Source organism: Equus asinus, chromosome 13 (genome assembly GCF_041296235.1).
Source record: "Equus asinus isolate D_3611 breed Donkey chromosome 13, EquAss-T2T_v2, whole genome shotgun sequence".
Taxonomy (NCBI): Eukaryota; Metazoa; Chordata; class Mammalia; order Perissodactyla; family Equidae; genus Equus; species Equus asinus.
Genome location: NC_091802.1, coordinates 17,307,294 through 17,332,601, shown reverse-complemented (window position 1 = coordinate 17,332,601; position 25,308 = coordinate 17,307,294). Strand labels below are relative to the sequence as shown.

At 57.7% G+C, this 25,308-nt stretch overlaps 1 protein-coding gene across 1 annotated transcript in view; it reads left to right on the top strand.

Annotated features, from left to right (window-relative positions):
• Nucleotides 1-23,775, top strand: part of DOC2B (double C2 domain beta) — a 28,008-nt gene extending 4,233 nt beyond the window's left edge. The window contains exons 2-9 of the mRNA XM_044744520.2: nucleotides 3,934-4,013; nucleotides 7,096-7,170; nucleotides 9,608-9,717; nucleotides 9,915-10,041; nucleotides 12,724-12,881; nucleotides 18,223-18,304; nucleotides 19,215-19,311; nucleotides 19,974-23,775. Coding sequence (XP_044600455.2) covers nucleotides 3,934-4,013; nucleotides 7,096-7,170; nucleotides 9,608-9,717; nucleotides 9,915-10,041; nucleotides 12,724-12,881; nucleotides 18,223-18,304; nucleotides 19,215-19,311; nucleotides 19,974-20,110 — 866 coding nt within the window. The 3' untranslated portion in view covers nucleotides 20,111-23,775. The remainder of the gene's footprint in view (nucleotides 1-3,933; nucleotides 4,014-7,095; nucleotides 7,171-9,607; nucleotides 9,718-9,914; nucleotides 10,042-12,723; nucleotides 12,882-18,222; nucleotides 18,305-19,214; nucleotides 19,312-19,973) is intronic.
• Nucleotides 23,776-25,308: the final 1,533 nt, after the last annotated feature.

The following is a 25,308-nucleotide window of genomic DNA, read 5'->3' as shown; positions in this document are numbered from 1 at the left end:
AGTGGTCGTATCACAGAGGACCTTGAATGCCACACCAAGGAGGTTCACCTGAGTCCAGGAGGCAGTGGAGAAGCATTGAACAACTTGAAGCAGGGGAATGGATAGATGTGTAGAAATCCTAGCCCTCTGCCTCTGAGCTCCTGGGAAGCAGGGATGTGTGGCTCATTCCTCTCTGTACCCCCTTCAGTGCCTGGCTCAGTGCCTCAGTTTCCCCAACTATAAAATGCTTTCAAGTTGGGCTTGATCATTTTCTGTGATTCTTGCCATAGTCTTTTTAAAACTATTTGAGAGGCTGACATTTTTCTTCAAAAAAGAAAAGCGGGGCAGATTTCCTATTCTCAAGGGAGTATGGGTGAGGAAGGTCGGGCGGAGGCCAAGGTCAGAATGATGCTGTCAGTCTCCATGCGCCGAGCAGAGGATGCTGAGCCTTAGAGGAACTGACAGGGGCTTGAGCTTGATTTTCTCTGAATTAGCCCCATTAAGGCTCTATAATTATCGACAAGCGGGTGACAACTCTCAAAGGCCCATTAGTGACCAACCCTCATTATTCTTCCAAGGATGTAAACTTCGGCCAGGACATGTGGTTTGAGTGGCGGGAGGGCTGGCCCCCGTGGCTCACACAGACCGGCACCTTCACCTGCCCTCGGTGCCCCCTCACCCACACCACAAGCCCAGGGTGCGTGTCCAACTCCAAGGCCCCCCAGAGCAGCGGCCAAGTCTTCCCCACTCCCCAGGAACAACTCGTGCTCGTCTCTCTTTTGTTTCTCTGTTGCATCCTCCTAAGATTTCAGCTAAACAAAGTGGCAGACAAAAAATGTTTGGAAGCCACTAAGCTTTAAGGCACAAACTATCAGGACAGAAGTGAAGAGGCCTGGATTCTCTGTCCAGCTCTGCTGTGCCACCCTGGCCAGATCACCTCCCCTCTCTGAGCCTCACTTCTCTGCATGGGAAATGAAGACTTTGGCCTGTCACTTCCTGAGGAGAGCTCCAATACAAGTCTCTAAAAACAGTGCCCAAGCTTCTATCCATAAATTATAATTTCTTACAAAACTTCCATTGGAGTTCAAAAAAATTGATCCATGCCATCTTGGGGCGGTACGAGGCGTGCTGTTCCTTCCTGGGAAGTGATAGCGAGTGTCGTGTCACGAGCTGCGTGGGGCCCTGAAACAGGGCTGTCTGCAGAGCCGGGAGGAGCGACTCTTCTCTCCTCCTGGAGTTGAGTTTCTCAGTAGGGAGCAGGGGCCCCTCCGTCTCGCCGGCTTGTCCCTCTCTGGGCTCGAGAAACGGGCCGAGGTGTCGGGGTGTGTGTTTTAGCAGGGGGCGTCACACCGAGTCCTGGCTCCTGAGAGCAGCTGCAGAGCGAGCTGGTTTGAACGGCTCGGCCATGGGGATTGAACACCTGCTCTTTGCGGGTGTTGCGGGCACGGCTGAGGCGTGGTCCCTGCCCTCGGCGGCTAATGTCTAGAGGAAACGGGCCACGGGCAGGCCGGAACCAAACAGCAGACTGATTTACTGTCACCAACAGCTTTGGGGGCTATTGTTACAAAAGCATAGACCTGGAGAGTCTTGGGCCTGTGGCTGTGTTAGTGTTACAGGTGTGGGGAGATGGACCCACTTACAGCACCCTCACCTGCCCACCCACGTAGACAGGAGCGAGGACGCAGGCAGCCAAAGGCCAGATATAGTTAGCCCTAAAGCTCACGTCCTCACTCACGAAAAATACCCACGTTCCACTCAAGGCCTATTGACTCTTAGTTTGAACGCACTTCCAACAAGTATTCTCACCTGGTTTCATAGAAGAAACTAGCTATGGAACGGGAGGGACGGCTGTTTGTGCTGCCGGGGTGAGTGCTGTAACGGGAGCATCAAGCTGATGGCAAAGGAGGAGGCAGAAAAGTGAAGAAAACCTCAAAAAGCGTGGCCGCCTGGGATCACCTGGTGGGGGAACCGTCTCACGCCCCCTTCGCGTCTGGGCCGTGACCATGACATACAGAACAGTGATCGTGGCCACAGCAGTGGCTCGGGTTATTCAGACGAGCGTAGGTGACCGTTTGTATGTTCTGTTCACGAAGGCGGGGAGGGGTGATCCAGTTTGGAGCGAGTTCGTTCCAGAAGGCGTCTCAGAGGAGCAAGTACAGTTGTCGGGAAAATCGCCTAAATGGATCTGCTCCTTCTATAATTATCTGCTGAGTGCGTTCTGTCCCCCGGGCGCCGTGTTAAAGCTCTACGCTGTGAGGTCGATACTTTTGCGTCTCCATTTTGCAGATGAGGAAACTGAGGCACGGCGAGGCTAGATAAGCTGTCTAAGGTCACCCAGCAAGGAAGTGCAGAGCTAGGATTTGAACCCAGGGTCGACGTCAGAGGGCAGGTCTCCCACCTGCCACTGTGCCCCCCAAGCAAGGACAGAAACACTGAGCCATGTGCCTTACCCTGTGTTAGGAGCTGGGGAGCAAGACAGACGCGAGTGGGCGCCATGCCCTCAGAAGAAAGGGCCCCTCCACGCACGCGGCCTGACTGTGCCCGTTTCTCTGCAGACCTGGAACTTTGCTGAGCCTGGGGCCTGCAGCAGTGCAGGCCCGCGGGCCGTCTGGCCTCTGTGGCGTTTACTCCTCTGCCGTTGTAGTGTGAAAGCAGCCAGGGACAAGGACTAAACAGATGGGCGTGGCCGGACTTGGCCAGGGGGCCACAGTTTGATCTAGACCCAGGTTCAATGCCCCTGCCCTCCCCCCAGCATCACTCCAGCCACACAGCCCCCCATGCTCAGGTCATCCTGTGGTTGGAATGCCCCCTGCCTCAGCTCCACTGCGCACTGGCCAACTCCTGCTCATCCTTCACGGCTCAGGTGAAGTGTCACCTCCTCCAGGAAGCCTTCCCTGATGACCTCAGTTCACATTGAGGCCAGGCATCCCCCTTGGATCCCTCCTTCATCGCTCCTGGCCCACCAGACTCTGTGGTGGCAAATTCTTTTCATCTGCTCCTCCCATTAAGCTGTGCTTTCCTTGGGGCGGGAACCCTGCCTTACTAATATCTCCATCCCTAGAGTCTGATGTATTGTAAACACGTGGTAAAGAATGAATGAATGAATGAGATGCAGGTTCACTAGCCTAGCAGCCTGTGAGCAGGTTCTAGTCTTCTGAAGACATCCTGCAACATGCACCTTGATGTCCAGACACTGCCCCCGAGGTCTGTCCCCCACACAACCCCCGCCTTCGTGCAGGGAGCCACAGCTGCTGTGGGAGTGCCCCTGAGGGTCGCAGCTGCACCCAGTTCTTGCTGCGCCCTCTGCCCGGCCCTTGGGAATTGCCCACTGCCTTTGAGAGGCTCAGGATAGCAGCACGAGGACCCAGCTGGCTCCCCACAGCCTGCCCAGGCCCCCAGAGACCAGAGAGACCTGGGAACCACAGCCCCGGGGGTTGCCTGGGGGGCCGGTGAAGGGATCAGCCAATCAGCCCAGCCAGGGCCTGCAGCCGCACAAAGCCCTGTCTCCTCTGCCTTCTCCCATAATCTTTGTGACGTTTAACAGGTAAGGGAAACTGAGGCATGGCGCCCAAAGGGGCAGTTGCACAAGCAGGGCAGGAGGACAGGAACTGCTTTAGCTGAGTATCTGGTACACGTGGACGCCACGCTGGGCCAGCACAGGCCAAGCAGCTCCGCGCAGGGCCTAGGGGGCTGGGCTGTGGGGCCGACAAGCTGGGGCTGACTCTTGAGCTGCCACTCATGGTGACTGGGGATGGCCGAGCCCCAGCTCCTCACCTGGAAAGCGAGGAGAACACTGCCCATTTCCCGGGGCTGGAGGGCCTGGCCTGCGGGAGGTACTCCGTGGGTGGCAGTCGCTGTGGGGACTGCAGCAGCTGCCCAGGCCAGGCTCGTGCGGCTGCACAGGGGTGGGCCCCCTCGTGGCAGTGGGTGACCTGAGCCCTCCTCTGTCCGCAGCCGCCCTGGGCACGCTGGACTTCAGCCTGCTCTACGACCAGGAGAACAACGCCCTGCACTGCACCATCAGCAAGGCCAAGGTAGGCCCGGCCACGGCCCAGGGCCGTCCCTGAGGAGGCGCTGAGGCTGGGGGAGGCCAGCCAGCTGCCGTCTCCTGTCCAGGCCCCGGGGCAGCCGTTCCACGTGGGCAGCAGGGCACGGAGGGAGTTCCCACCTCCAGCATCCCTGCTGCCCGGAAAGGCCCTGCACAGGGGTGTCTGTGGAGAGAATGAGAGGACGGAGGCCTGGCAGGGCTTTCCGGGGACAGAGGCCCCCAGAGCCAGGGAGGGGAGGGAGGTGACAGGCCTGCCCTGCAGGCTGAGAGGGAGGGTCGGGTTCAGATGCCCCCCGGCCCCCCGGGGAATGGGCAGCACTGGACGCTGGTGCCACGAGAGAGGCCGACGCGACTCCAGGCAGGGGAGTGACCTGCTGCCCTGTCAAGGCCTGAGCTGGCTCTCTGGGCGGGGGCACGGGTGTCTGTTAACCCCGCTGTGGCCCTACCCCGCGGGCTGGCACTTGTCAGCGCTGGGTTCTCAGCCTTGCTGTTCCCTTTGTCCCCCACCACATCGCTCCCTCTGGGAGGAAGGTGCCAAGCTTGATGTTCTCCCGCAAGGTAAGGGCGGAGGTGCAGCCCAGTAGAGCCTCTCAGCAGAACTGTGGAAGTGCCTGGGCCGGCTCGGAGCGAGGACTTCCCGCAGAGCCGCCCGGGCCCCCCACTCCCCAGCCCCCAACCTGTGAGCTTCTCGGTCCCCCCGCCTCCCTGCCCTTGGCTCTGCCACCCAGAGGGACAGGCTGCCAGTACTGCCCAGCTGTGCCCCACCGGCCCGGGCCACCACACCCAGATGCTGTGGGCAGGCGTGAGTAGTGTCCACCTTGGGCTTCTAGAGGCCCATGCCCTCCATCCCCGCTTCCCCACCCCTGCCCTCTCCTCTGGGAGCTGCTCGGGCTGTGATGCAGGGCCCGCCCAGCCTGGCCTTGCAGGGGCTCCACACCTGCCCCTAGGTCCAGAGCTGAGTACCTGGTGACCTCCAGCTGTGCCAAGGTGGAGGGCAGGCCTCAGAGCCCGAGCAGACCCTTCCGCTCTCCCTCTACCCGGCCTTGTAGAGGTTGTCCAGGCTTGGGGACTGGGAATGGGCACTGGCTGCCGGGCCACTCTGGCCAGAGCCATCCCTTCTCCTCCCCATCCCAGACACCAGGGCCCCTCCTGTGCCATGTGCCCCGACTTCACTGCCCAGGCTCCAGCGGGGCTGTGCGGGCGTACGAGAGTGTGTGCATGTGTGTGCAGGCACAGGTTTCTGTGGGCACTGTGTTTGCACACATACATATGTGTGTGTCCACTTAGGGGTGTGTTGCTCAAAGCATTGGAGCAAGGCATGGGAGGACCCCAAGCCATGGCAGCTCCCCCATTCTCCAGTTCATTCTCTGCTTAGATCCTGTTCTGCAGGGGCGAGGGTGGTGCAGGAAGGGGAGGGGCTGGGCCCTGGGCTGGGTTGTGGGGAGGAGCCCCAGGGGGTGGGGGGGCTGAGGCAGGGATGACAGGCAGAGCCCCTCGGGGGGGTCCTTGGAAGGAGGCCAAATGCCCTGGCTCTGGACCCTGGCTTGGCCACCCTCCTTGGGTCAGCAAAGCAGCCTCAGTTTGCTCATCAGTAAAGTAGCGTTCGTCGTCCCCACTGTGTGATGGCTGTGAGCTGAAATGAGGAAGTGCTCAGTACCTAAAGCTGTCCTCGAGGACTGCCTGGTGGCAGGCGCCCACTTCCACCCCCCGAACATGGACACATGGACACTCATTTCCACAGAGGAGCTGGGAAAACTGACAGCACTGCCAGTCCTGGGCACTATGTGGGAGAGGCTGGGATGAGGGACCTGCGTCTGGCAGGGCTGCCTCACTGTGTGAGTGCTCACGGGGCCTGAGAGCAGCGAGCTTCGTCCCAGAGCTGGCCCCACGGAGCAAGGCAGAGTTAGAACCCCAGCCGCTTCCACACAGCTCAGATGCCCCACCCCAGCCCTCAGCCGCTTCTCTGGCATCTTCCAGGGGGTCTGGTGTGTAGGAGACGGGGAGCCAAGGCCCCGCCAGCCAGGCCCTGGGTCAGCATCACCTCCTCACCTGTCACTCCAGCCTGGGAGGTGGGAACTGTTAACCCCTTTACGGATGCTAAAGCTGAGGCTCACCGCCTCGCCCAGCTAATGCGTGCAGCTGAGGGCTGAACCTGGGCCGGCCTGACTCTAAACCCGGGTGCCCTTTCCCTGAAGCAGAGCAGTGGGTGGTTGGCAGCCCCCCCTCGAATCTCAACCCCTACCTGGGAGCTCCTCCCAATCGGGGTGGGGGCCCTGGGAGAAGAGGCTCCGCTCTTGGAGGGGGTCCTGGTCACGAGCAGACAGTTTGCACTTCGTCTTTGAGTGAAGTCATGGTGTTGCCACTTCTGCCCCCCATGCCACAGCGGCCCCCTCCATGCCCAGGCACCATCCCAGGAGGAAAAATGCAGTTTTCGGAAACGAACAGGCGTGAGGGCGGCTAAGCCCGTCTGCTTACAGCTCCATTTGTTCCCTGGCTGTGCACACTTGAGCGATTGCTCAAAGTGAGTGACGGATGCCATCTTGTGGAGGGTCCCTCCATGGCTAGCTGGCTGTGTGGCCTCCAGAGAGAAATTGAGAACATTTTCCCATGGCCACCAAGGGCTGTGGGGGGACGAGTGGACAGAGGGTCACGTGGACTAAGGGTCAGTGAGGGAGGTCGCCATGTTTGGGGAGTGGGGGGAGGGGTAGCAGGAAGAGGGAAGGGCCTGATCAAAGCAGGATGATGAGGACCTCAGTCAGGGGAAGGTGACTTATCTGGCCTCTGTGATAAGGAGAACAGGAAGAGAAAGGCTGGTCTCACAAAGGGGCCTCGGGACACCCGCCCTGGGCCAGGACATTTGTAGGGATGAGCTGCACTGCCATGAGGCCCTCCTTACACCCCATTCTGGGAGGGTGGGGCCAGGTGGCATCTGGGAAGAGGGTCATGAAAGGACCCAGCCAGGAGGCCCAGGGGGCAAGGGCTGTCTGCTGACCCTGGCACCTGGAGGCCCTGGCTACTCTGTGTCCCTGAGCCCCAATTCACACCCTTTGCTGTTCTCCTCTGCTCAGGGCCTGAAGCCGATGGACCACAACGGGCTGGCGGACCCATATGTCAAGCTGCACCTGCTGCCAGGAGCCAGTAAGGTGAGGGAGTCTGCCCCAGGCCTCCTACCAGCTCTGCCCACTCGCCATGACTAAGGCCCAAGCTGGTCTTAGGGCACTCAGAGAGGCCCATCGCTCCCACACCCCTCAGAGCCCAAGCAAGCTGATGGGACCTCAGCCATTCACCTCCACCCAGAGTACCCAGTCAGCCCCACACCCTCCAAACCTCAAGTCAGCACTGCCCGCCTACTGAGTCGGGGAAACCCTCCAGAGAATTTCCAGGCCGGCGTTTTATAAGAAGCAGTTCCAGCTGGAGGTTAATATTATGTGCAAAAAAGGGTTCTGTGGTCAGATAACACTGGGAAACATTGTTAAACAGGTTTCTTTACTGCAGGGCTTATCAGAGCCTTTAATGTGTCGATTGGCAGCTCTGTGATGCCCCACAAGGGGGACGGAGTAGGCAGCGTCTGCCCAATTCTCTTGACCAGAGAACCGTTGTTTCCATGCCAGATGACCCCGTAGGCAGACCAAGCATGTGGTGCATCTAGGAAAGGAGAGAAAAAAAATTTTTTAGAAAAAAGTTGCTATTAAGCAAAAGCATCAAGGTGACCCTCGGCACTGGAAGATAAAACTTCATCAGACTTCCTTACCTGTGTCTTGCAGTTCAGCATTGTTTTATTTTAATTTCGTAGGAGGCAGGGTCCCATCATCTTTTCTGGGGTGAGTCCTGCCCTGGCACCCACAGACGTCTCAAGGGGCAGGTTGTGCAGACCCCAGGCTGGGGGGCCTTCACTGGAGACCAGCAGCTTTGCTTGCACGTGTTGACCGGGAGAGGCAGGGCACGAGGGACACAGGACACGGAACGTGAGCGGCAGAGCCCGGCGGCGGGGGTTCTCGTCCAGCCTCTTCCTCAGAAGCCGAGAGCTGGGCAGCTCCTTCCTGGCCCTCAGGTGGCCTGACGGGGAGGGAGAGTCAGTAACGGGAGGGCTGCCCTGGCCACTGCTCGGGTCTCTTCCTGGCCGGTTGGACAGTCCTACCCCCGAGCTGAGTAGCCGCAGGCTGCTGGGGCCTGAGCTGACTCTGAGGCCCAAACCCTCAGGACGAGAGTGTAGGGCTGGGGCTCCCCGCCGGTCCAGGAGGGCCCCCCAGAGGGGGCGATCCCTTCTCTCTAGGAAGGCAGGGCAGCAGGAGAAACAGCGGTGGCCCGCCACCCACAGCTGGTGAAGTGGGCTCCCCACTGCAGGCCTGGACCACCTCAGGCTGCAGGTGGGACCCTCAGGGCTGTGAGGGCCGAGGGCAATGTGACCGGAGGAATGTCCCAACTCGGGAGCTCAGTGACCCTGCGTCCCTAGACTCATGGGACCTGGAGTCGGCAGTACCAGAGGCTGAGTCGAAGGGACCCGCACAGATCCCTGCATAGGGTAGCCTTTTACAGAGAACCATCTCCTGATAAAGGCGGCTCCTGAATCAACTCTGAGCGAGAGGCATTATTATGCCTTTTTTATAGTGGGGACCTGACCCTCACAGAGGCCAAGTCACCCAGGGCTCCACAGGGCTTACGGTGGAAGCTGTGGATTCGAACCCAGGGCTGTCTGACCTCCAAGCCTGGGCCCAGTGTGGCACACGTCAAAGGGAGTCAGACACGGGGCTCAGAGTCTGATAGGGCAAGACGGGTAAGGGTGATAAGAACAGAGACCCCTGGAGCACCGAGGGGGAGTGAGGCAACATGGCAGCTTGGACAGGCAGCTCCACATGCATTCCCTAGGAGAAGTGCCCAGGCGGAGGGACGGCCTGGGCAAAGGCAAGGAGGTGAGAGAGAGAGTGCAGGCTTCCCGGCAGCCCCGCCCCCACCACCTCCTGCAGGAGACACACACACACACACACACACACACACACACACACACACACACACACTCTAGAGGCCTGCATGGCTTACTTTCCTGGGGCTGCAGTAACAAATTACCACCAACTCCGTGGCTTAACAACAACACAGATTTCTTATCTTGCAGCTCTGCAGGTTAGAAGTCGGCACAGGGCCCACTGGCTAAGACAAGTGTCACAGGGCTGCCGTCCATTCCAGAGGCCCTAGGGAGAAGCCATTTCCCATCCCTTTCCAGCTTCTAGAGGCTGCCCGCATTCCTTAGCTTGAGGCCCCTCCTCCACCTTCAGAGCCAGCGTGGCATCTCTCTCTGACCCTCTTCCCTCATCACCTCTCCCTCTGACTCTCCTCTCCTGCCTCCGTCTTCCGCTTTTAAGAACACTGATTCCATTGGGCCCCCACACATCATCTAGATGACCTCCCTATTTCGAAGTCAGCTGATTAACAACCTCAGGTCTATCTGCAACCTTAATTCCTCTTTGCCATGGACAGTTAACATAGTCACAGGTTCCAGGGGACTAGGCTGTGGCTGTCTCTGGGGGCCGTTATTCTGCCCACCGCCCTCCTTGATGCTCATGGGATCATTTTTGCTCTCGCCAGGCAAATAAGCTCAGAACGAAAACTCTCCGAAACACTCTGAACCCCACGTGGAATGAGACCCTCACTTACTACGGGATCACGAACGAAGACATGATCCGGAAGACCCTGCGGTGGGTGAGGGCCCCTGGCCGCGGGCTCTGCCAGCCCCCCGCCCACACAGCCTTATCCACAGGGACTGGCCCGGGATGTGCACACACACACACACACACACACACACACCCAGCGCATGCAAATGCCCACTGACTCTGGAAACAAATTGAGAGCACCCAGGGCGTCTGAAGAGCTGGCCATGCCCTTTGCCCCACAGGATCTCCGTGTGTGATGAGGACAAATTCCGCCACAACGAGTTCATCGGGGAGACGCGAGTGCCGCTGAAGAAGCTGAAACCCAATCACACCAAGACATTCAGCATCTGCCTGGAGAAGCAGCTGCCGGTGAGTGGGCCCCGGCTGGGAGCTCGGGGCCAGCCGCGTTTATTGAGCACCTGCGATGTACCTGGCATGGTTGCAGGTGCTGGGGAGACAGACAGAAATCCCTGTCGTGATGGAGCTTGGGCAGGGGACAGGCCAAAAACGAGATAAATCACCCCAACGGATTTTATGTCAGGCAGTGATCAGGCCAGGAAGGAAAGCAGGAGAGGGGTCCATGGTTTAGATGGGTGCTCAGGGAAGGACTCCTGGGCCATCGGGGAATATTCCAGGCAGAGAGAACAGCAGGTGCGAAGCCCTGTTTGGGAAAGTGCCAAGGCCGTTGGAGGCACAGGCAAGAGGCCAACTGAGTGGGGCCAAGAGCAAGGGGAGGGGGTCCTAGGAGTTGAGAGCAGAGGTTGGGGTGGGGAACTGGGAGGACTCGGGCCTTCACACTGAGTGAGATGGAGCATGGGAAGGGGCTGGGGCACCTGACTACATTTAACAGGCTCACTGGGCTCAGAGTGGGAAGGAGGGAGGGGATGAGCAAGACCCAGGCCTGGGGGGGCAGCAGCGCAGGGGGTGAAGTGCAGGATCCTGGAGGGTGAGGGCCAGATGTGGCGCTCCCAGGTGTGGGGACAGCACCTGGAAGGATGAAGGGTCGTTAACTGTGATGTGGAGGACTGTGGGAGGAGCGACTGGGGATGCTCGGGGCTCAACCGGAATATGTGAGGCGTGAGGTGCCAGTGAGACACCCAGAGGAGACGGAAAATAATTCTTTCCTAGAAATTGCAATTGTTTGAAAATGATGTCAAAACCAATTCTGCCCCCTGGCCGTCTGCAGCAGCTGAGTCCTCCCAGAGTCTCGGTCCATTTGTCTTGGCCCTCCCTCCCCCCCGCCCCTCCCCTCCCCCAGAGGCATCGCCCTCACCCGGTTCAGAAGGGCTGGGAGCAGTTGGCCGGGAGGCCCCAGGTCCTGAGAAACTTTGACCCTCTGGCAGCCCAGTGTTGAGGGCACAATCCCTTTCTCAGATATTTTTCCCAGAGCCCAGCAGGCATCCCACGGGCCCACCTCCTGTGGGGCTGGGACAGATGCTCAGCACAGCCTGGCCTGAGTCAAGCCCTGGGAGCAAGTGGATCTGAGGCCAGAGCTCCTTGCCCCAGTGCCAGCTCTGTCTTTTTGCATACCTTTATCAAACTGTATTCCCTTGTCATGTGCCCTCCCACTCACAGACATTTACACGATGGATATAACCTTTTTCATTGTATTATTAGTCACAGACACCAGGTAACCCGGTTTTTCCACATGATCCATGTCACTTATGAAAGGCAACATCAACTCCTTCTCTAGTTGTGTTCCTCAGTTGTGACCCCTGGCATAAACAACTGGGGCGGGGGGGGGTGAGCATGCGTGCGTATGTGTGTGAGTGTGAATCGCACGTGAGAGCCTCGTGTATGTGTGTGTGTCTACGTGTGAAAGAGTGTGCGTGTGGGCACGTGTTCAGGTGTGTGGAATGCGTGTGTTCATGCACGTGGATGCATGAGCGTGTGCGTGCCTGTGCACGGGGCGTGATCAGGGCCTTGCTGAGCCTCACTTGCCAGGAGCTCATTGGTCTGGATTCGGAGACGCATGGCGACCACAGGGGTGCAGTTTGAGCTAACTGCTCTGGCAGTAAAGACACGTTTTGATGGTATATTGTAGATTTTACATAGTTTGTGAACATTAGTCGTGAGTACTGAACGATGCCCAGTCCAATGGTCTTCATGTGAAATGACCCAAAGTGTAATATCCAACCCCCAAAACACAGCTGGAAACAACCCTGCTCATTTGTATTGTTCAATTTTCACACATCACACCAGCTAGCTCAAGAGCCGTGGTTTCGTGAGGCTGTCACACAGAAGCCCTAGGCCCTAGTTAAATCTCACACACCTAGTCTGGTCCATCGATAGTGGCTGACTGAGTGCTGTGGTGAGAAAGATGCTGAGGCTGCATCTGAGCTCAGGGTGGATGCTGTGATCAATTAGCCATGTCTGCTCTGGCATGGGAGTTGGGGAAGGTGGCCCTTCCTTACCTCACACAAGCCCCATCTCCAGAGAGGTGTAGGTGTGGCCCCTGCCTACCAGAGGCCATGGGTGGCCGTCACTTTAGTGCCAGGCAGAGGACAGTTGTGGGCAAAGGGACATGGCTGGGACTTCGTGTGAGAGGAGCCTGGCAGAGAGACCTAAGGAGGGGCCCTTGGGGGTCACAGGACTCCAGCTGGGTGTGTCTGGGTGGATGGAAGGTAAAGGAGAGGGGTCTGGATGAGCAACAGCCAGAAGATGGAAACAGGTGGTCTCAGGAGGGACAGGAATGGAGAAACATCGGGCTGTCTGGGGTGGGGAGTCCAGGCGGTGAGGCCTCGAGTTGCGGTCTGACCCCAGAGGCGGGTGCTGGGCAGATGCTGGGGCACAGGAGGGCGGCCCCTGGCTGCCCCGGCTCCCCCTGGGTTGGGAATGTATTGAAGCTCTCTTGTGGGTTCTCCCCAAGGGGACCACCCCCGGCCCCCTGAGAGGCTCCAGGCAGCACCTTCAGGGGCATTGGGGCCGGGGGACCCCCCCCCCAACCCATCAGCCTCCTTTTGGCCTGGGCCCGTGGACAGCCTTGGTGGCCCATGGCTGAGGGAGGAGGTGGGAGCAGGAGAGGACAGCGAGTGACCGCCTGCCCCGCAGGTGGACAAGACGGAGGACAAGTCCCTGGAGGAGCGGGGCCGCATCCTCATCTCCCTCAAGTACAGCTCGCAGAAGCAGGGCCTGCTGGTCGGCATTGTGCGCTGCGCACACCTGGCCGCCATGGACGCCAACGGCTACTCGGACCCCTACGTGAAAACGTGAGTGTGCAGCCCAGGCCGGCGCCTCCTCCCCCATCACCTCAGGGGGCGGGCGGTCCGTGTGACAAGACTGGTGGCTCGGTGGGGCGAGGACTCGGGGACCCCCTGAAGCGCCGTGGACGCTCTGCCCACAGGGACGTGTTCTCTTCTGTGCCCCTTCGGCAACGCTGTGGGTTAAGCCTGGGGGCCCCATTTCACAGATGAGGAAACTGAAGCCCGCAGAACTTGAGTGACTTCTCAGGCTGCACAGATGGAGAGTTGTTATCTCCTGATGCCCCATTCAGGCCGTTCCGTGAGCACATGGGAGGGGCCGTGAGCAGGTGGCAGCAGGGGCAGGAGAGGGACGAAGCCTGTGTCACAGTGACCCCCATAGTGCTCCGGGCCCCCCACAAACAAAAGATGGCTATTAGTCTGTGTTCCCGGCGAGACTCTCTCGAAGGGCGGGACTTGGGGAGGAATTTGGCTCAGCAAAAAGATGTTCCTGCTCAGGCAGAGGGACAGAGGTGTTAAGAAACAGAAGCAGGGATGGACCTGGCTTGCAGGGACAGAGAGCAGGCCCAGGTGACAAAGGCCGTGGGGATGTCTTGACACCACAGAGAGGCCAGTGCTGCTGCGTGGCACAACTCTGGGGCCACCAGTCCTGAGAGCCCCTGTCATTTTTCTGTCACTTTTTAAATCAGGAGACAAAAATGGTGTAGCCGCTTTGGAAGAGGGTCTGGCAGTTCCTCAAAAGGTTAAACATGGAATTACCATGTGACCCAGCAACCCCACTCCTGGGGATATGCCCAAGAGAACTGAAAACAACATCCACACGAAAACTTGTGCACGAATGTGCACAGCAGCACTATTCCAAACAAACAAAAGGTGGAAACCACCCAGATGTCCCTCACCTGATGAGTGGAGAAATGAAACGTGCACACCCACACAATGGAATATTATGCAGCCTTAAAAAGGAGCGAGTGCTGATTCATGTTACAATGTGGATGAAACTTGAAAACATTATGCTAAGTGAAAGAAGCCAGGCACAAAAGGCCACACATCATATGATTCCTTTTATATGAAATGTCCAGAACAGGCAAATCTATAGAGACAGAAAGTAGATTAGTGATGACCAGGGGCTGGGGAGAGGTTGGGAGGAAGCGCCAAGCGACTGCTAATGGGCACTGGATTTCTTTCTGCGTGATAAAAATGTTCCACAATTGATTGTGGTGATGGTTGCGCAACTCCATGAATATATTGAAAACCATCGAATTGTATACTTTAAAAGGGTGCATTGTACAGCATGTGAATTGTCTCTCAGTAAAGCTGTTATTTTTTAAAAACCCAGTGCCACCAGGCTCCAGGAGCAATGCCCAGGCGTAATGGGAAGCTGACCAGCATCACGGGGGAGGGCAGGGTCCCTGCAAATGGTGCAGGGACTGCTAGTTTTCCATATAAAAAGCGATGAGCTGGGTCCCAACTCAGCCTTTACCAAAATAGTGATTTCCAGTGGATTGGCGACCACCATGAGAAGCACTGTAACCATTCAGGGGACTCCTGATGACCTTGAGGGAAAGTTGGCAATATGCAGTAGGCTAGGTAAGCGTCTGCGCCCTATGGCCGCCTCATTCCCCTTCCAGGTTTGTGGCCTAGAAGCCCACGCACGGTGGAAAGCTGTTTATTGCAGCACTGCTTGTCCTGGCGATAAACTGGAAATAGCCAAGCGTTCTTCAGGAGCGGAATGATTAATAAAATGTGGCGTATGCATATAATGGAGTACTATGCAGTTAAAATGAATAAATTAGGACTAGATGAATTAACACGGACAGCTATGCCAAACACGCTGAGCCCAAAAGTGAACTGCAGCACGGAGCCCACAGAGCGAGGCTGTGCCTGTACGTTTCTACAGGCGGCTCCCAGGAGCCATGGTCTCCGCGGAGGGAGGAGGGGAAGGGACTGGAGAGGGGAGCAAGGTGCCTCCACCTGTACCTGTGATGCTACTTTTCTTCCTGAGGGAAGTAGAATCTGAAGCCAAAATGGTGGGAAAAGTTTAAATCAGGCTCGGTGCCCGCCTGCCAGGTTGACGGGGATTCCAGGATCCCCTGCTGAGTTATCCAGAAAGCAGGGTCTCACCTGGTACAGGGGGTCCAGCCAACTCCCATGGCCAAACAGAGGCAGCCCTGGCAGGGCCCGTCCACCGCACCTGGGGCTCCTCTGCCACAGGTGTGGGAGCTGCTGGGCCCACTGCAGCCATGGCCCACCCCCCAGCCACGGGCCAGGTCAACGTGGCCTTCGAAAGATGGGCAGACAAGTGGGTGGCTCCCCGTATCAGAGCCACGATCCTCTGAGGGCCCCACCGCGGCCTGGAAACCCCCATGTCTGATTAAATTCCCCTGAATGAGACGTGGGGTCTGCTGTCCAGGGCTCCCCATCTCTGAAAGGCCCCTTCACGGACCATGGGCCTCTTTCTTGCTAAAAGCAGGGGAAACAAAGGCACAGGTTAGATTCTGAGCAGGGTGCCCCCGAGGCTGTGTCATTGGCAGGGGACCTGTGACCCCAAGAAGAGAGCCGGCTGGGGAAGTGCTAGGTGACAGATGCTGAGGGGCAAAGCTAGATGGGCTAAGGCCTTTTGGTGCCTCATTTTTTTTTTTAAAGATTTTATTTTTTTCCTTTTTCTCCCCAAAGCCCCCCCGTACATGGTTGTATATTCTTCATTGTGGGTTCTTCTAGTTGTGGCATGTGGGACACTGCCTCAGCGTGGTTTGATGAGCAGTGCCATGTCCACGCCCAGGATTTGAACCAACGAAACACTGGGCCGCCTGCAGCAGAGCGCGCGAACTTAACCACTCGGCCACGGGGCCAGCCCCTGGTGCCTCATTTTTTATAAACCTCACCCCAGGGGACACCTGCCTCAGTTTCCCCAGGCTGAAAGTTGACCCCAGATCCACCTCTTCAGGGTATGATGGAAAAAACTAGGGGTCACTGTGAGAGTGATAATGATCACTAATGTACACTGAGTAACTGCTCTGTGCCAGGGGCTGGGCCTCAGTGGACCCTCCCAAGAGCCTCTGCAGTCACATCTGTCACTGTCTCCATTTTACACCCGGGGGGACTGAGGAAATGAAGCACTTGCTGTGCCACCTGGGCATCTCCTTCCTTCTCTGGCCCTCTGGTCTCTGCGAGGGGCCTTAGGTGAGCAGCAGTCGCTGTGCAGAAGGGACGAGGGGTGGCGATGCTGGGGGCGAGGAGTGGGTCCTGACAGGGAGGGAGGGGGCAGGCCTCAGGGGCTTTGCCAGCGTGGCTCCCTGCCTACACAGGTCGCACTCCAGAGGAGCTTCAGCTGGAGTGGTGAGGTGAGGCGGGAAGGGTGCTCCTGGCAGAGGAGACAGCAGGACAGAGGACCATCTGAGGGAACTGTCTCTGGCTGGAGGCCCTGAGGCTGGTGGCCACCATGAGGGCCCGGTGGCCGGGTGAGGGGTCACTGGATGGACCAGCCGTGCGGCGCTGAGGGCGTGGGGATCCTGGAACAACCTTCCTTCCAGAGGCTTCCAAAGGCCGGGTGGGAGATGCTCCCCTGTTCCTCCTCCTCACGCCCAGAGCAAAGGACAGGTCGCAGAAAACAAAATACCAATAAATAGCAAAATGGCCAGCAAGCGTATGGAAGCTTGTAAGGAACAGAAGACATTCACCATCTCTGGGTGGGGCTTAAGGGAGCCCCCAGCGTGTTTTACAGGTCAGGTTGATTGAGTATAATTTACATACAGTAAGTTTCTCCCCCTTTGAAGTTTGACTGAAGATCCGATCTTGTTACCACCACCGCAGTCAAGACAGCGAACATTTCACCCTAGAAAGCTCCCCCACCCCAGGTAACCACTCACTTGTTTTCTGTCCCAATAGTTTGCCTTTTCCAGACTTTCTTAAAAAGCAACCATACAGTGTGTCACCTTTTGAATTTGGCTGCTTTTGTGGTATCACACGCGGTGGGGCATCCATGTGGCTGCGAGAGCCAGCAGCTTAGTCTTTCTTTCTGTTGAGCATGGTGCACCAGACAGAGCAGCCACACGTGTGATCAGTTCCCTTCGGGTTGAAGAGCACGTGGGTTGTGTCCAGTTTTCGGTGACTGTGCAAAGCTGCTGAAGACCGGGTTTCTGTGTGGACCTGTGTCTTCATTTCTCCCTCCAACCCCCAACTTTTGTCAATACGTAATTTCTAGTGTTTCTGTAAAGAACTAGTATTATTTATGTAATGAAAGTCACAATTGAAAAAATAATAAATGCAAAGTAAAGGAACAATGAGATACCACTTTCTACCTTTCAAACCAGCAAGGGTTTTTAAGGTGATGCTACTCCACTCTGTTGAGGGCAGTGTGTCAACCACACAGCCTTTCCAGAGGGCCATTTTGGCAAAAGGAAGCAAGCAGCTTGACACGTGCAGGCCTTTGGGTGGGTAATTTCACTTCTAGGAATTCTTTCATTCATCCAACAGATGTTTATGGAGCTACCCAGTGCCAGGCACTGAGCTGGGTGCCAGGAAGCTGGTGGTGGGTGAGACAGAAGCGGTCCTTGCCCCCAGAGACCCTCAGCAAGGGCAGGGCAGTTGTCACTCAAGTGTCTATGCAGGGACAGGGTGAGAAGTTCTGCAAAGGAGAGGTTCTAAACCTCCTGTCCTGGCTTCTGAGCACCAGCCCTGTGCTGAGCAGCTGTGTGACCTTGGACAAGTCCCTCTACCTCTCTGAGCCTCCCATGAAGATAGCTGTTCTGCATTCAAAGTCTAAGGCACCTATGGAGGGAGCTGGCTCGCAAGCCAGGCTTCCTTCTTGCAGAAGCATCGCTGTTACTGCCCTGGAGGCCTTTTTCCTCCCTCAACGCTCCAGTGACAGAGCGGCAATGGTTGCACAACCCTGGGAATATACTAAAAACGCTGCATTGTACACTTTAGAAAGATGAACTTTATAGTATGTGGATTATATCTCAATAAATCTCCCATTAAAAAGAAGAAAATTTCCAACAAGGGACCACCTCTGCTAAAAATGTTTTTCTGGTGGGAAATGTGAGCTTTGTGAAAGTCAGACTTCCAGAAACAAGGAAAATCCTCTTTCCTAGAGGGATGGAGGGGCTCTGTGTTAGCTCCAGAAATGGGCATGTGAGCAGAAGTCCAGGTGAAAAAGGAACCACTTGCTTCTCCCTCTGCTGCTGGCCGCCCACCTCCGCCACACAAAGTGGTGCTGGGGAATCCGACGACCAGGACGAACGGGGCCCGGGGACGTCTCTCCCGGGACAAAAAGCTCTTCCAGGCCCTGCTGGCTGCCTCTGACCCACAGCTTCTCCCCGACCCTCTGCCTGTCCCTTGGTTATAATTCCAGGTACCTGAAGCCCGATGTGGACAAGAAATCCAAACACAAGACGGCAGTGAAGAAGAAGACCCTGAACCCAGAGTTCAACGAGGTGCGAGGGGCTGGGGGGCTGCAGGGAAGCCATGCACTCTCCCCTGGGGCACGGGGCCCTGCAGGGACTGGGTTTCCAAAGGCCACTGTGGGAGCTGGAGAGCTGGAAGAGAGGGTGGGTGGGGGCCGACAGGAGAGCCCCCAGCCGTGGAGGGCAAGGGAAGGGGCAAGGCCAGGCTGAACCAGGCCAAGGTGGTACAGATGGAGGGGAGGGGGCCTGGAAAGCTCCTCAGAGGATCCAATTGACGGGGTTGTGGCCATGGTGGATGTGGATGTGGAAGTAGGGGACCCAGCAGCAGGAGGAGGAGGCCCTAGGGAGATGGGAGAAGCTCTGGGTGGGATGTGGGGACTGAGATGCCCCGGGGAGATGGGTAGGTCAGGTGCAGAGGGATACCCAGGTCCTCAGCCCAGCGAGAGGGGTGTGGCTGGAGAGGAGCTCCGAGGAGCGAGAGGAGGGAGAGGAGCAGAGGGGCCTCCAGCAGGGCACAGGCGGAGGAGGCTGAGGAGATGCTTCTGGAGAGTGAGGGGGATACTGGATGCAGGAGCATCCCAGAAGCGGGTAGGAGAGATGGTTCTACCAGAAGGGAGTGGTCAGCAGAGCCAGACCCAGGAGAGGTCAGTCATGCCAAGACTGCCAGGTGTGCACAGATTTGGCAATAAGGAAGCTCTTGAGAGAGCGGCTTCAGTGACAAAGGGCAGATGGGTTGGAGGGAAGGGGAGCCCGAGGACCCGGCTGGGCTCTCAGGCAGAAGATGGGTGAGAACCCACCATCGTCCGCCACCTGCACTGCCCGCCCTCCCATTCAGCCCTCCCTCACTCCCTCGGTTCACACCCTCACCACACCTCAGAGCCCTCCTGGCCACCGGCCCAGTTCCAGGCATTGGCCCTGACTCTCCTCTTCTGGCCACCAGGAGTTCTGTTACGAGATTAAGCACGGGGACCTGGCCAAGAAGACCCTGGAGGTCACCGTTTGGGATTACGACATTGGAAAATCGAATGATTTCATTGGTAAGAGGAGGTGATGAGAGAGCCACATGCCCGTCCTGGGTTCAGCAAAGGGCACTGGCCCTGATTGAGGCCACAGACCCTCCTTCCAGGCCTCTGGGGAAAGCTGGGGCCATAGACCACCTCTCCCCAGACATGAGGGGGCCTCAGACACTATCCAGCCTGACCCCATATGACAGAGGAAGAGAGGCCCAGAGAAGGAAAGAGGCCTGGGAGGGTCACACAGCAGTCCCTGGTGGAGCTGGGCTGAGAGGTAACAATGGTCAGTGCCTCTGGCTGGACTCAGCCTTTATGACCCCGAATTCCTGGTGGGCTTGGTGGCCGTGCACACTGGAGCCGCCCTGGCCCTTTCTTCCCCTTTTTTGCCCCCATCCTTCATCCTCTAACACATGCCCCTGCACTCTGCCCCCAGCACAGCTCTAGTCCTGGGTGATGGAAGGGCAGGATCCTGGGCCCCAGTGAGGGGGGTGCCAAGAGTGTGGCGCAGGGGTGAGACCACTGTTTACTCTCAGAGCCCGGGGGGCAGGGTGGAGAATCTGGCCTTGGAACTCGAATCTTGGAGAGGGTGTCGGGGGGCCCTGGTCCCAGAGGGACAGGCCTGTGGATGACCCTGGGAGTCAGGAGATCACTGGGTCCCCGCTGCCCCCTCGGCTCCCCTTCTGCAGGTGGCGTGGTCCTGGGCATCAACGCCAAGGGTGAGCGCCTGAAGCACTGGTTTGACTGCCTGAAGAACAAGGACAAGCGGATCGAGCGCTGGCACACGCTCACCAACGAACTCCCGGGGGCCGTGCTCAGCGACTGACCCGCCCTCACCTGCTGCCGCGCCCGCCCTGCCCTCAGCTGGCCCAGCGCGGGCCGGGCCCTGGGCTTCCTCAGCTGCCAGCGAGGGCCTTGGCCCCCATGTCAGGGGAGATCCAGGACGCCTGCTCGGACACAGAGCCACTGTAGCCCCCGCCTGGAGGCCACGGAGGGCCCAGCCACTCGGAAGGACAGTGAGGGCAGAGAGCTGGGCCTGCTCTCAGCCCCGGGTTCCCGAGAGGGCCGGAGATGGGAGGAGAGGACCCCGGCCTCAGCACCCACCTGGGGAAGGGGAAGGGGCCGTCCGGGGATCGAGGACCCTACTAGCGGTCAGCAGGAAGTCACAGGGGACCCCAGGCTGAGAGAACAGGAGTGTAGGGGCATCCTGGCAGACAGTGAGAACTCCTGAGAGGGACACTGGGGAGGGGGCATAGCGGGGAGGAGATTGTGGACAGAGGCAGGACAGGACTCTGGAGCGGTTTTATTCCCAGAAGGAGGTTCTGACTGCATCCCTTCATCTCTGGCGTTACTGGGCAGGTGGCAGAAAGGCGACACGAGAGCCAGGAGTCTGGGGATGTTCCTAGAGGCCCCAAGAACGTGGGCAATTGGCAGGTGCTGCACTCGATGATTCCACGAGCCCCTGGGAATGAAGAAGACCCAGGGCCTGCCCTCAGGGAGTTCCCATCTAGTCAGGATGCTGGAAACAGCCCATCACACTGGGAGTGAGGAGTGCCAAGGCCAGGCTGGCCCACTGCAAGTGCTGTGGATTCTGCCAACTCTGCTGGGCGGGCAGGGAGGGCTTTCCAGAGGAGGCGATGCTTCAGAAGACCTTGAAGGACCAGTGGAGTTTCCAGGCAGACAAAGGAGAAGGGCAGTGCAGGCAGAGGGAGTGTCCACAAGGCCTGGAGGGAGAGAGTGGTGATTGGGCCAGGGGTGCTGTGCAGGACCCAGGGTCTCTGGGGGGCAGGCTTCCTCAGGACAGGAGTGGGGCCCAGCAGGGACAGCAAGCAGCCCCGCTCCCATCTCACCCCTGGCTGCCAGGCCAGCCTGGACTCCTCGCTGTGGGGGAAGTGGCGGGAGCACGGTGGTGAAACTGACGTTGGTGCAGGGTCAAGTTCAGGCCTCACCCGCAGTCCTCCCACCTTCTGTCTTTCTCCTCCGGAGGAACCCAGAGGCTGGCTCCTGCCTCTTTTTGTTCCCAGCTTAAGCATCAGGCCAGCTCAAGAAGAGAGAAGGGTCCCTTTCTTTTGCATGAAAAGGAGCAAAGAGTCCTCCTTGTCCTCACCCTCCTCTTCCCTTCCCCTGCCCAGGCCTGGGCCCTTCTGGGGTCAGGGCTGGGTAGTGGGGGGCCCCAGGTGGCTGCCCAGGCATCTGGCCCTGCCGTGGCCACTGACGTCCCTCTCAGGAGTGCTGGGTGGCAGTGCAGGGCCTCGTTTCTGGGAAGCCTGTGGGGCCAGCTCCGCCCTCCAGGGACTGAGAGAGACCCTGCCTGGTGGGCCTGTCTGTACCCTGAGGCAGGGTCCCCAGGGAGGGGTTGACGGCATCGAAATCTTGGGGCCCAGGTCTGAAGCTGCAAACTTCTCCTGCCCTCTGAGGGGCCTTCAGGAATGCTGGATGGAGAAATGCAGAACCACAGAATTTCTGTATTCAACCCATCCCTGCACTGATGGGAAACTGAGGCCAGAGAGGGAAAGTGACTTGCCAAAGGCCTGCCAGCCCTGCCACAGCTGGGGTGGCCCAGGCCCAGGGCCCCCGGCCCCCTCCAGCCCAGAGCTCTGGACACCACACTTCGGGGGAAGTAGGGTGCTGGATGCACACGAGAGCCTGCTAGCTGCCCACCTGGGGCTCGCCCCTGCCCGCTGCCCACCCACACCAACGCTCGGAGCAGGGGGCACAGGGGTCGAACCCTCTGCTGCAGACACAAAGCACATCACCATCTGAGGCCTGGGGTGATGATTCGAATCCCACCAAGTGCCATCAGCCCTTTCCCAGTTTGCAGGGAAAACAGGACCCTGGCCCCCACACAGGACCTGGCAAGCTCTGCCGGTCGTGGAGCCTTGGCTCCCCGTCTTTAAGAAGGCTTTGCGTGTGTTGAAGGTTTTATGTGCACCATCTTAATGAATCTTCACAACTCTCCAGAATGGGTTGAACTGTCACCCCCATTTGACAGATGAGGAAACTGAGATTCAGAGAGGCTGAGTATGGTAGTGTAGCAGCATCACACAGCGGGAAGGGGCGGACCGGGACTCAAGCTCAGGTCCTCTGATTGCCACACTGTCTGGTGTCTGGGGGACCGTACTCCCCAGGCCCCTCCCTCCCGGGCTGGAGGGCGCAGCAGAGGTACTCAAGGAAAGACTCGTCAAGCGCTGGTGCGTGATGGAGGTGTGGGGCCATGTCACTGTCTTGCTGTCTCGTCCTCTAGATGGCTTTGAAATCATTTGTGCCACTTAGGGCTTCCCCCAAGGTCCCCACAGCCCAGGCCAGAACTCAGCTGTCCCTCAGCCTGTGGGCCTGGCCCTGCTCCTCAAGGGGGCTGAGGCAAGGACTCCTCTTTTCTCCACGCAGCTGGAATGGGGGAAGCTCTGGGGGGCTAAGAGGGGAGATGGTCCGTTTTTGAGGGGCCTCGTGTCTGGGTGAGCTCAGGGAGCTTCTTAGCGTTGCCTTTTGGAAGGCCTCGTTCAGAGAGGAGCCTCACAGCCTCCTGTGAAGACATGGAAATGCCGAATGGCAAAGCTGGAGGGGGCTGTGAGTCTCATCTAGTACGATTTCCTTAGTAGACACATGGGGAAACTGAGGCCCAACGAGTGGAAGGGGCTTATCCAGGGCCCAGCTGGGACAAGAACCCAGGACTCCTGGCACCCATTCCAGGGCCCTCTACTGCTGCAGGCTGTGCAAGTGTAGACTCGGTTTTGAAAGATGGTCCCAGCTCACCACAGTGACAGGCTGGGAGATGGGGGTTCTGGACAGCGGGACCAAGTGAAGGATGGGGGTGCGTGGGCAGGAGGCCCCCCCCAGGGAGTGATGGAACCTTCCCCAGGCCCCTGGCACTGTTCTGGACCCCTTGCAGATTGTACCTCTGTTAAAGCAAAAGCTCTTTAAGAAGCTGCAGTATCAGCTCTACCTTCGGCCCCAAACTGGCATCTTTCTTCTGGTCCATCAGCCCCACAAAGACGGGAAATTTGACGCCAAAAAAAAAAAAAAATCTCATTCCAAAGTCAGGTGCCAGTAACCAAGGGGTCCCACTTGGCTGCGTCCACCTCCACCCGCATCTCCCTCCCTGGTCTCCGCCCCGCCCCCGCCCCGCCCCCGTCCCCACGAGCCAATCCCCGACGGGCCCGTCTTCCAACCCTGAAGCGGTAACCTCCTGACCTCTAGTGGCGAGAGTGAGGAACTGCACCTCCCCGGCCCGCGCATGACCTGCCCTTTGTTCCTTCTCCAACCGAGAGAACCTGCCGTTGCATGGACTCTGGCTGTCGTCGGCGCAGACGCTCGTGCACTGCTTCACACCGTTTTGCTACCATGTGACGGCTGCAGAACCTGTCCTTAAACTGCAGCCCCACACACAATTTTTGTACTTTCGTCTGACCTACCCGAAGGTGTCCTTTTTAAGTCTTATTTGTTAATATTTATAATGGCATATAATCCAAAGTAAATGGAAATGTTCATTGCATCATATTGGCCTGGGAGACTTTCATTTTGATCAGTTTGAATGGGTGGGCGGGAAATAAGGAGAGAATGGCCACGGGAGCTTATTCAGCACATTTTCTCCTTTGCTCTTCACCAAGAACCCATTTGAGGTAAGTTCCCATGTTACAGATGGGGGAACTAACGCTCAGAGAGGTTAAAATATTGGTGCAGAATCACACAGCTGGTAAGTGTCAGAACCAGGATTCAACTCATGCCTCCTAAGACTTTTTACACCGGGATCTGCATGTCATGCTATCATCCAGTCATTCGACAAACAGCTGTGGGTATTAACTCTAATGCCAGGCCCTGGTCTAGGCACCTGGGGCAGAATCATCAGGAAGTCAGTGAATAGACAGAAATATAATAGTGATGTGTTAAAAGATGACACGAAAAAAAAAGATGGGTCTAAAGGACCTACATGGGCAAGGGAGGTTGGGCTTAAATAAGGAGGTCAGGCCGTCCTCCAGAGAAGGTGCCTTTGAGCTGAGACTTGGAGGGGACGAGGGAGGGAGCTACGGGCACATTTGGGGAAGAGTGTTCTCGGTGGAGGGAACAGCCTGTGCCCTGGAGGGGGCAGGCCTGGCATGACTGGGGAGTAGCAGGGAGACCCATGTGGCCAGAGCAGGGCCGGGCAAGGGAAGAGTGGGAGCTGAGGGCGCAGGGGGATGGGACCAGCTCGGGTGGGACTTTATAAAGATTGTGGCTTCTAGGCTGGCTGTGGCTGAGCGGTTATGTTCACATGCTCCCCTTCAGTGGCCCAGGGTTTCACCAGTTTGGATCCAGGGTGTGGACCTAACATGCTCATGAAGCCATACTGAGGCGGCATCCCACATGCCACAACTAGAAGGATCTACAACTAAAATGTATAATTATGGGGCCAGCCCATGGCCGAGTGGTTAAGTTCGTGGGCTCCGCTTCGGCAGCCCAGGGTTTCACCGGTTCAGATCCTCGGTGCGGACATAGCACTATTCATCAAGCCATGCTGAGATGGCATCCCACATGCCACAACTAGAAGGACCCACAACTAAAAATATACAACTATCTACGGGGGGTATTTGGAGAGAAAAAGCACACACACACAAATATATATATATATATACAACTATGTACTGGGGGTCTTTAGGGAGAAGAAGGAAAAGTAAAAAATGAAAATAAAGTCTTAAAAAAAAAAAAGACTGTGGCTTCACTCTGGTGAGACGGGAGCTGCCTTTGGTTCTAACAGGCCACCTGGGAGAAGAACAAACCCGTGGTCCGGGGTGAGTGATCAGACTCAGTTTGGAGGTCCCTCTGGTGGTGACGTGCTAGTGGGTCCAGGGCTCAAGGCCTGCTGGTTTCCAGTATGCAGAGCAGCAGCGGCTGGGTCCTAACCCACAGAAGGCGTGACTCTGGTCGAGGTTCTGGCCCCAGCCTCCCTTAGTAACAGCCTCCAGGCCGGCCTGACTTTCCTGGCCGCCTGCCCATTCTCTGAACTAGCTGATGCCCTTGCCGTGCATTCCTTTTCCGCTTCCATTAACT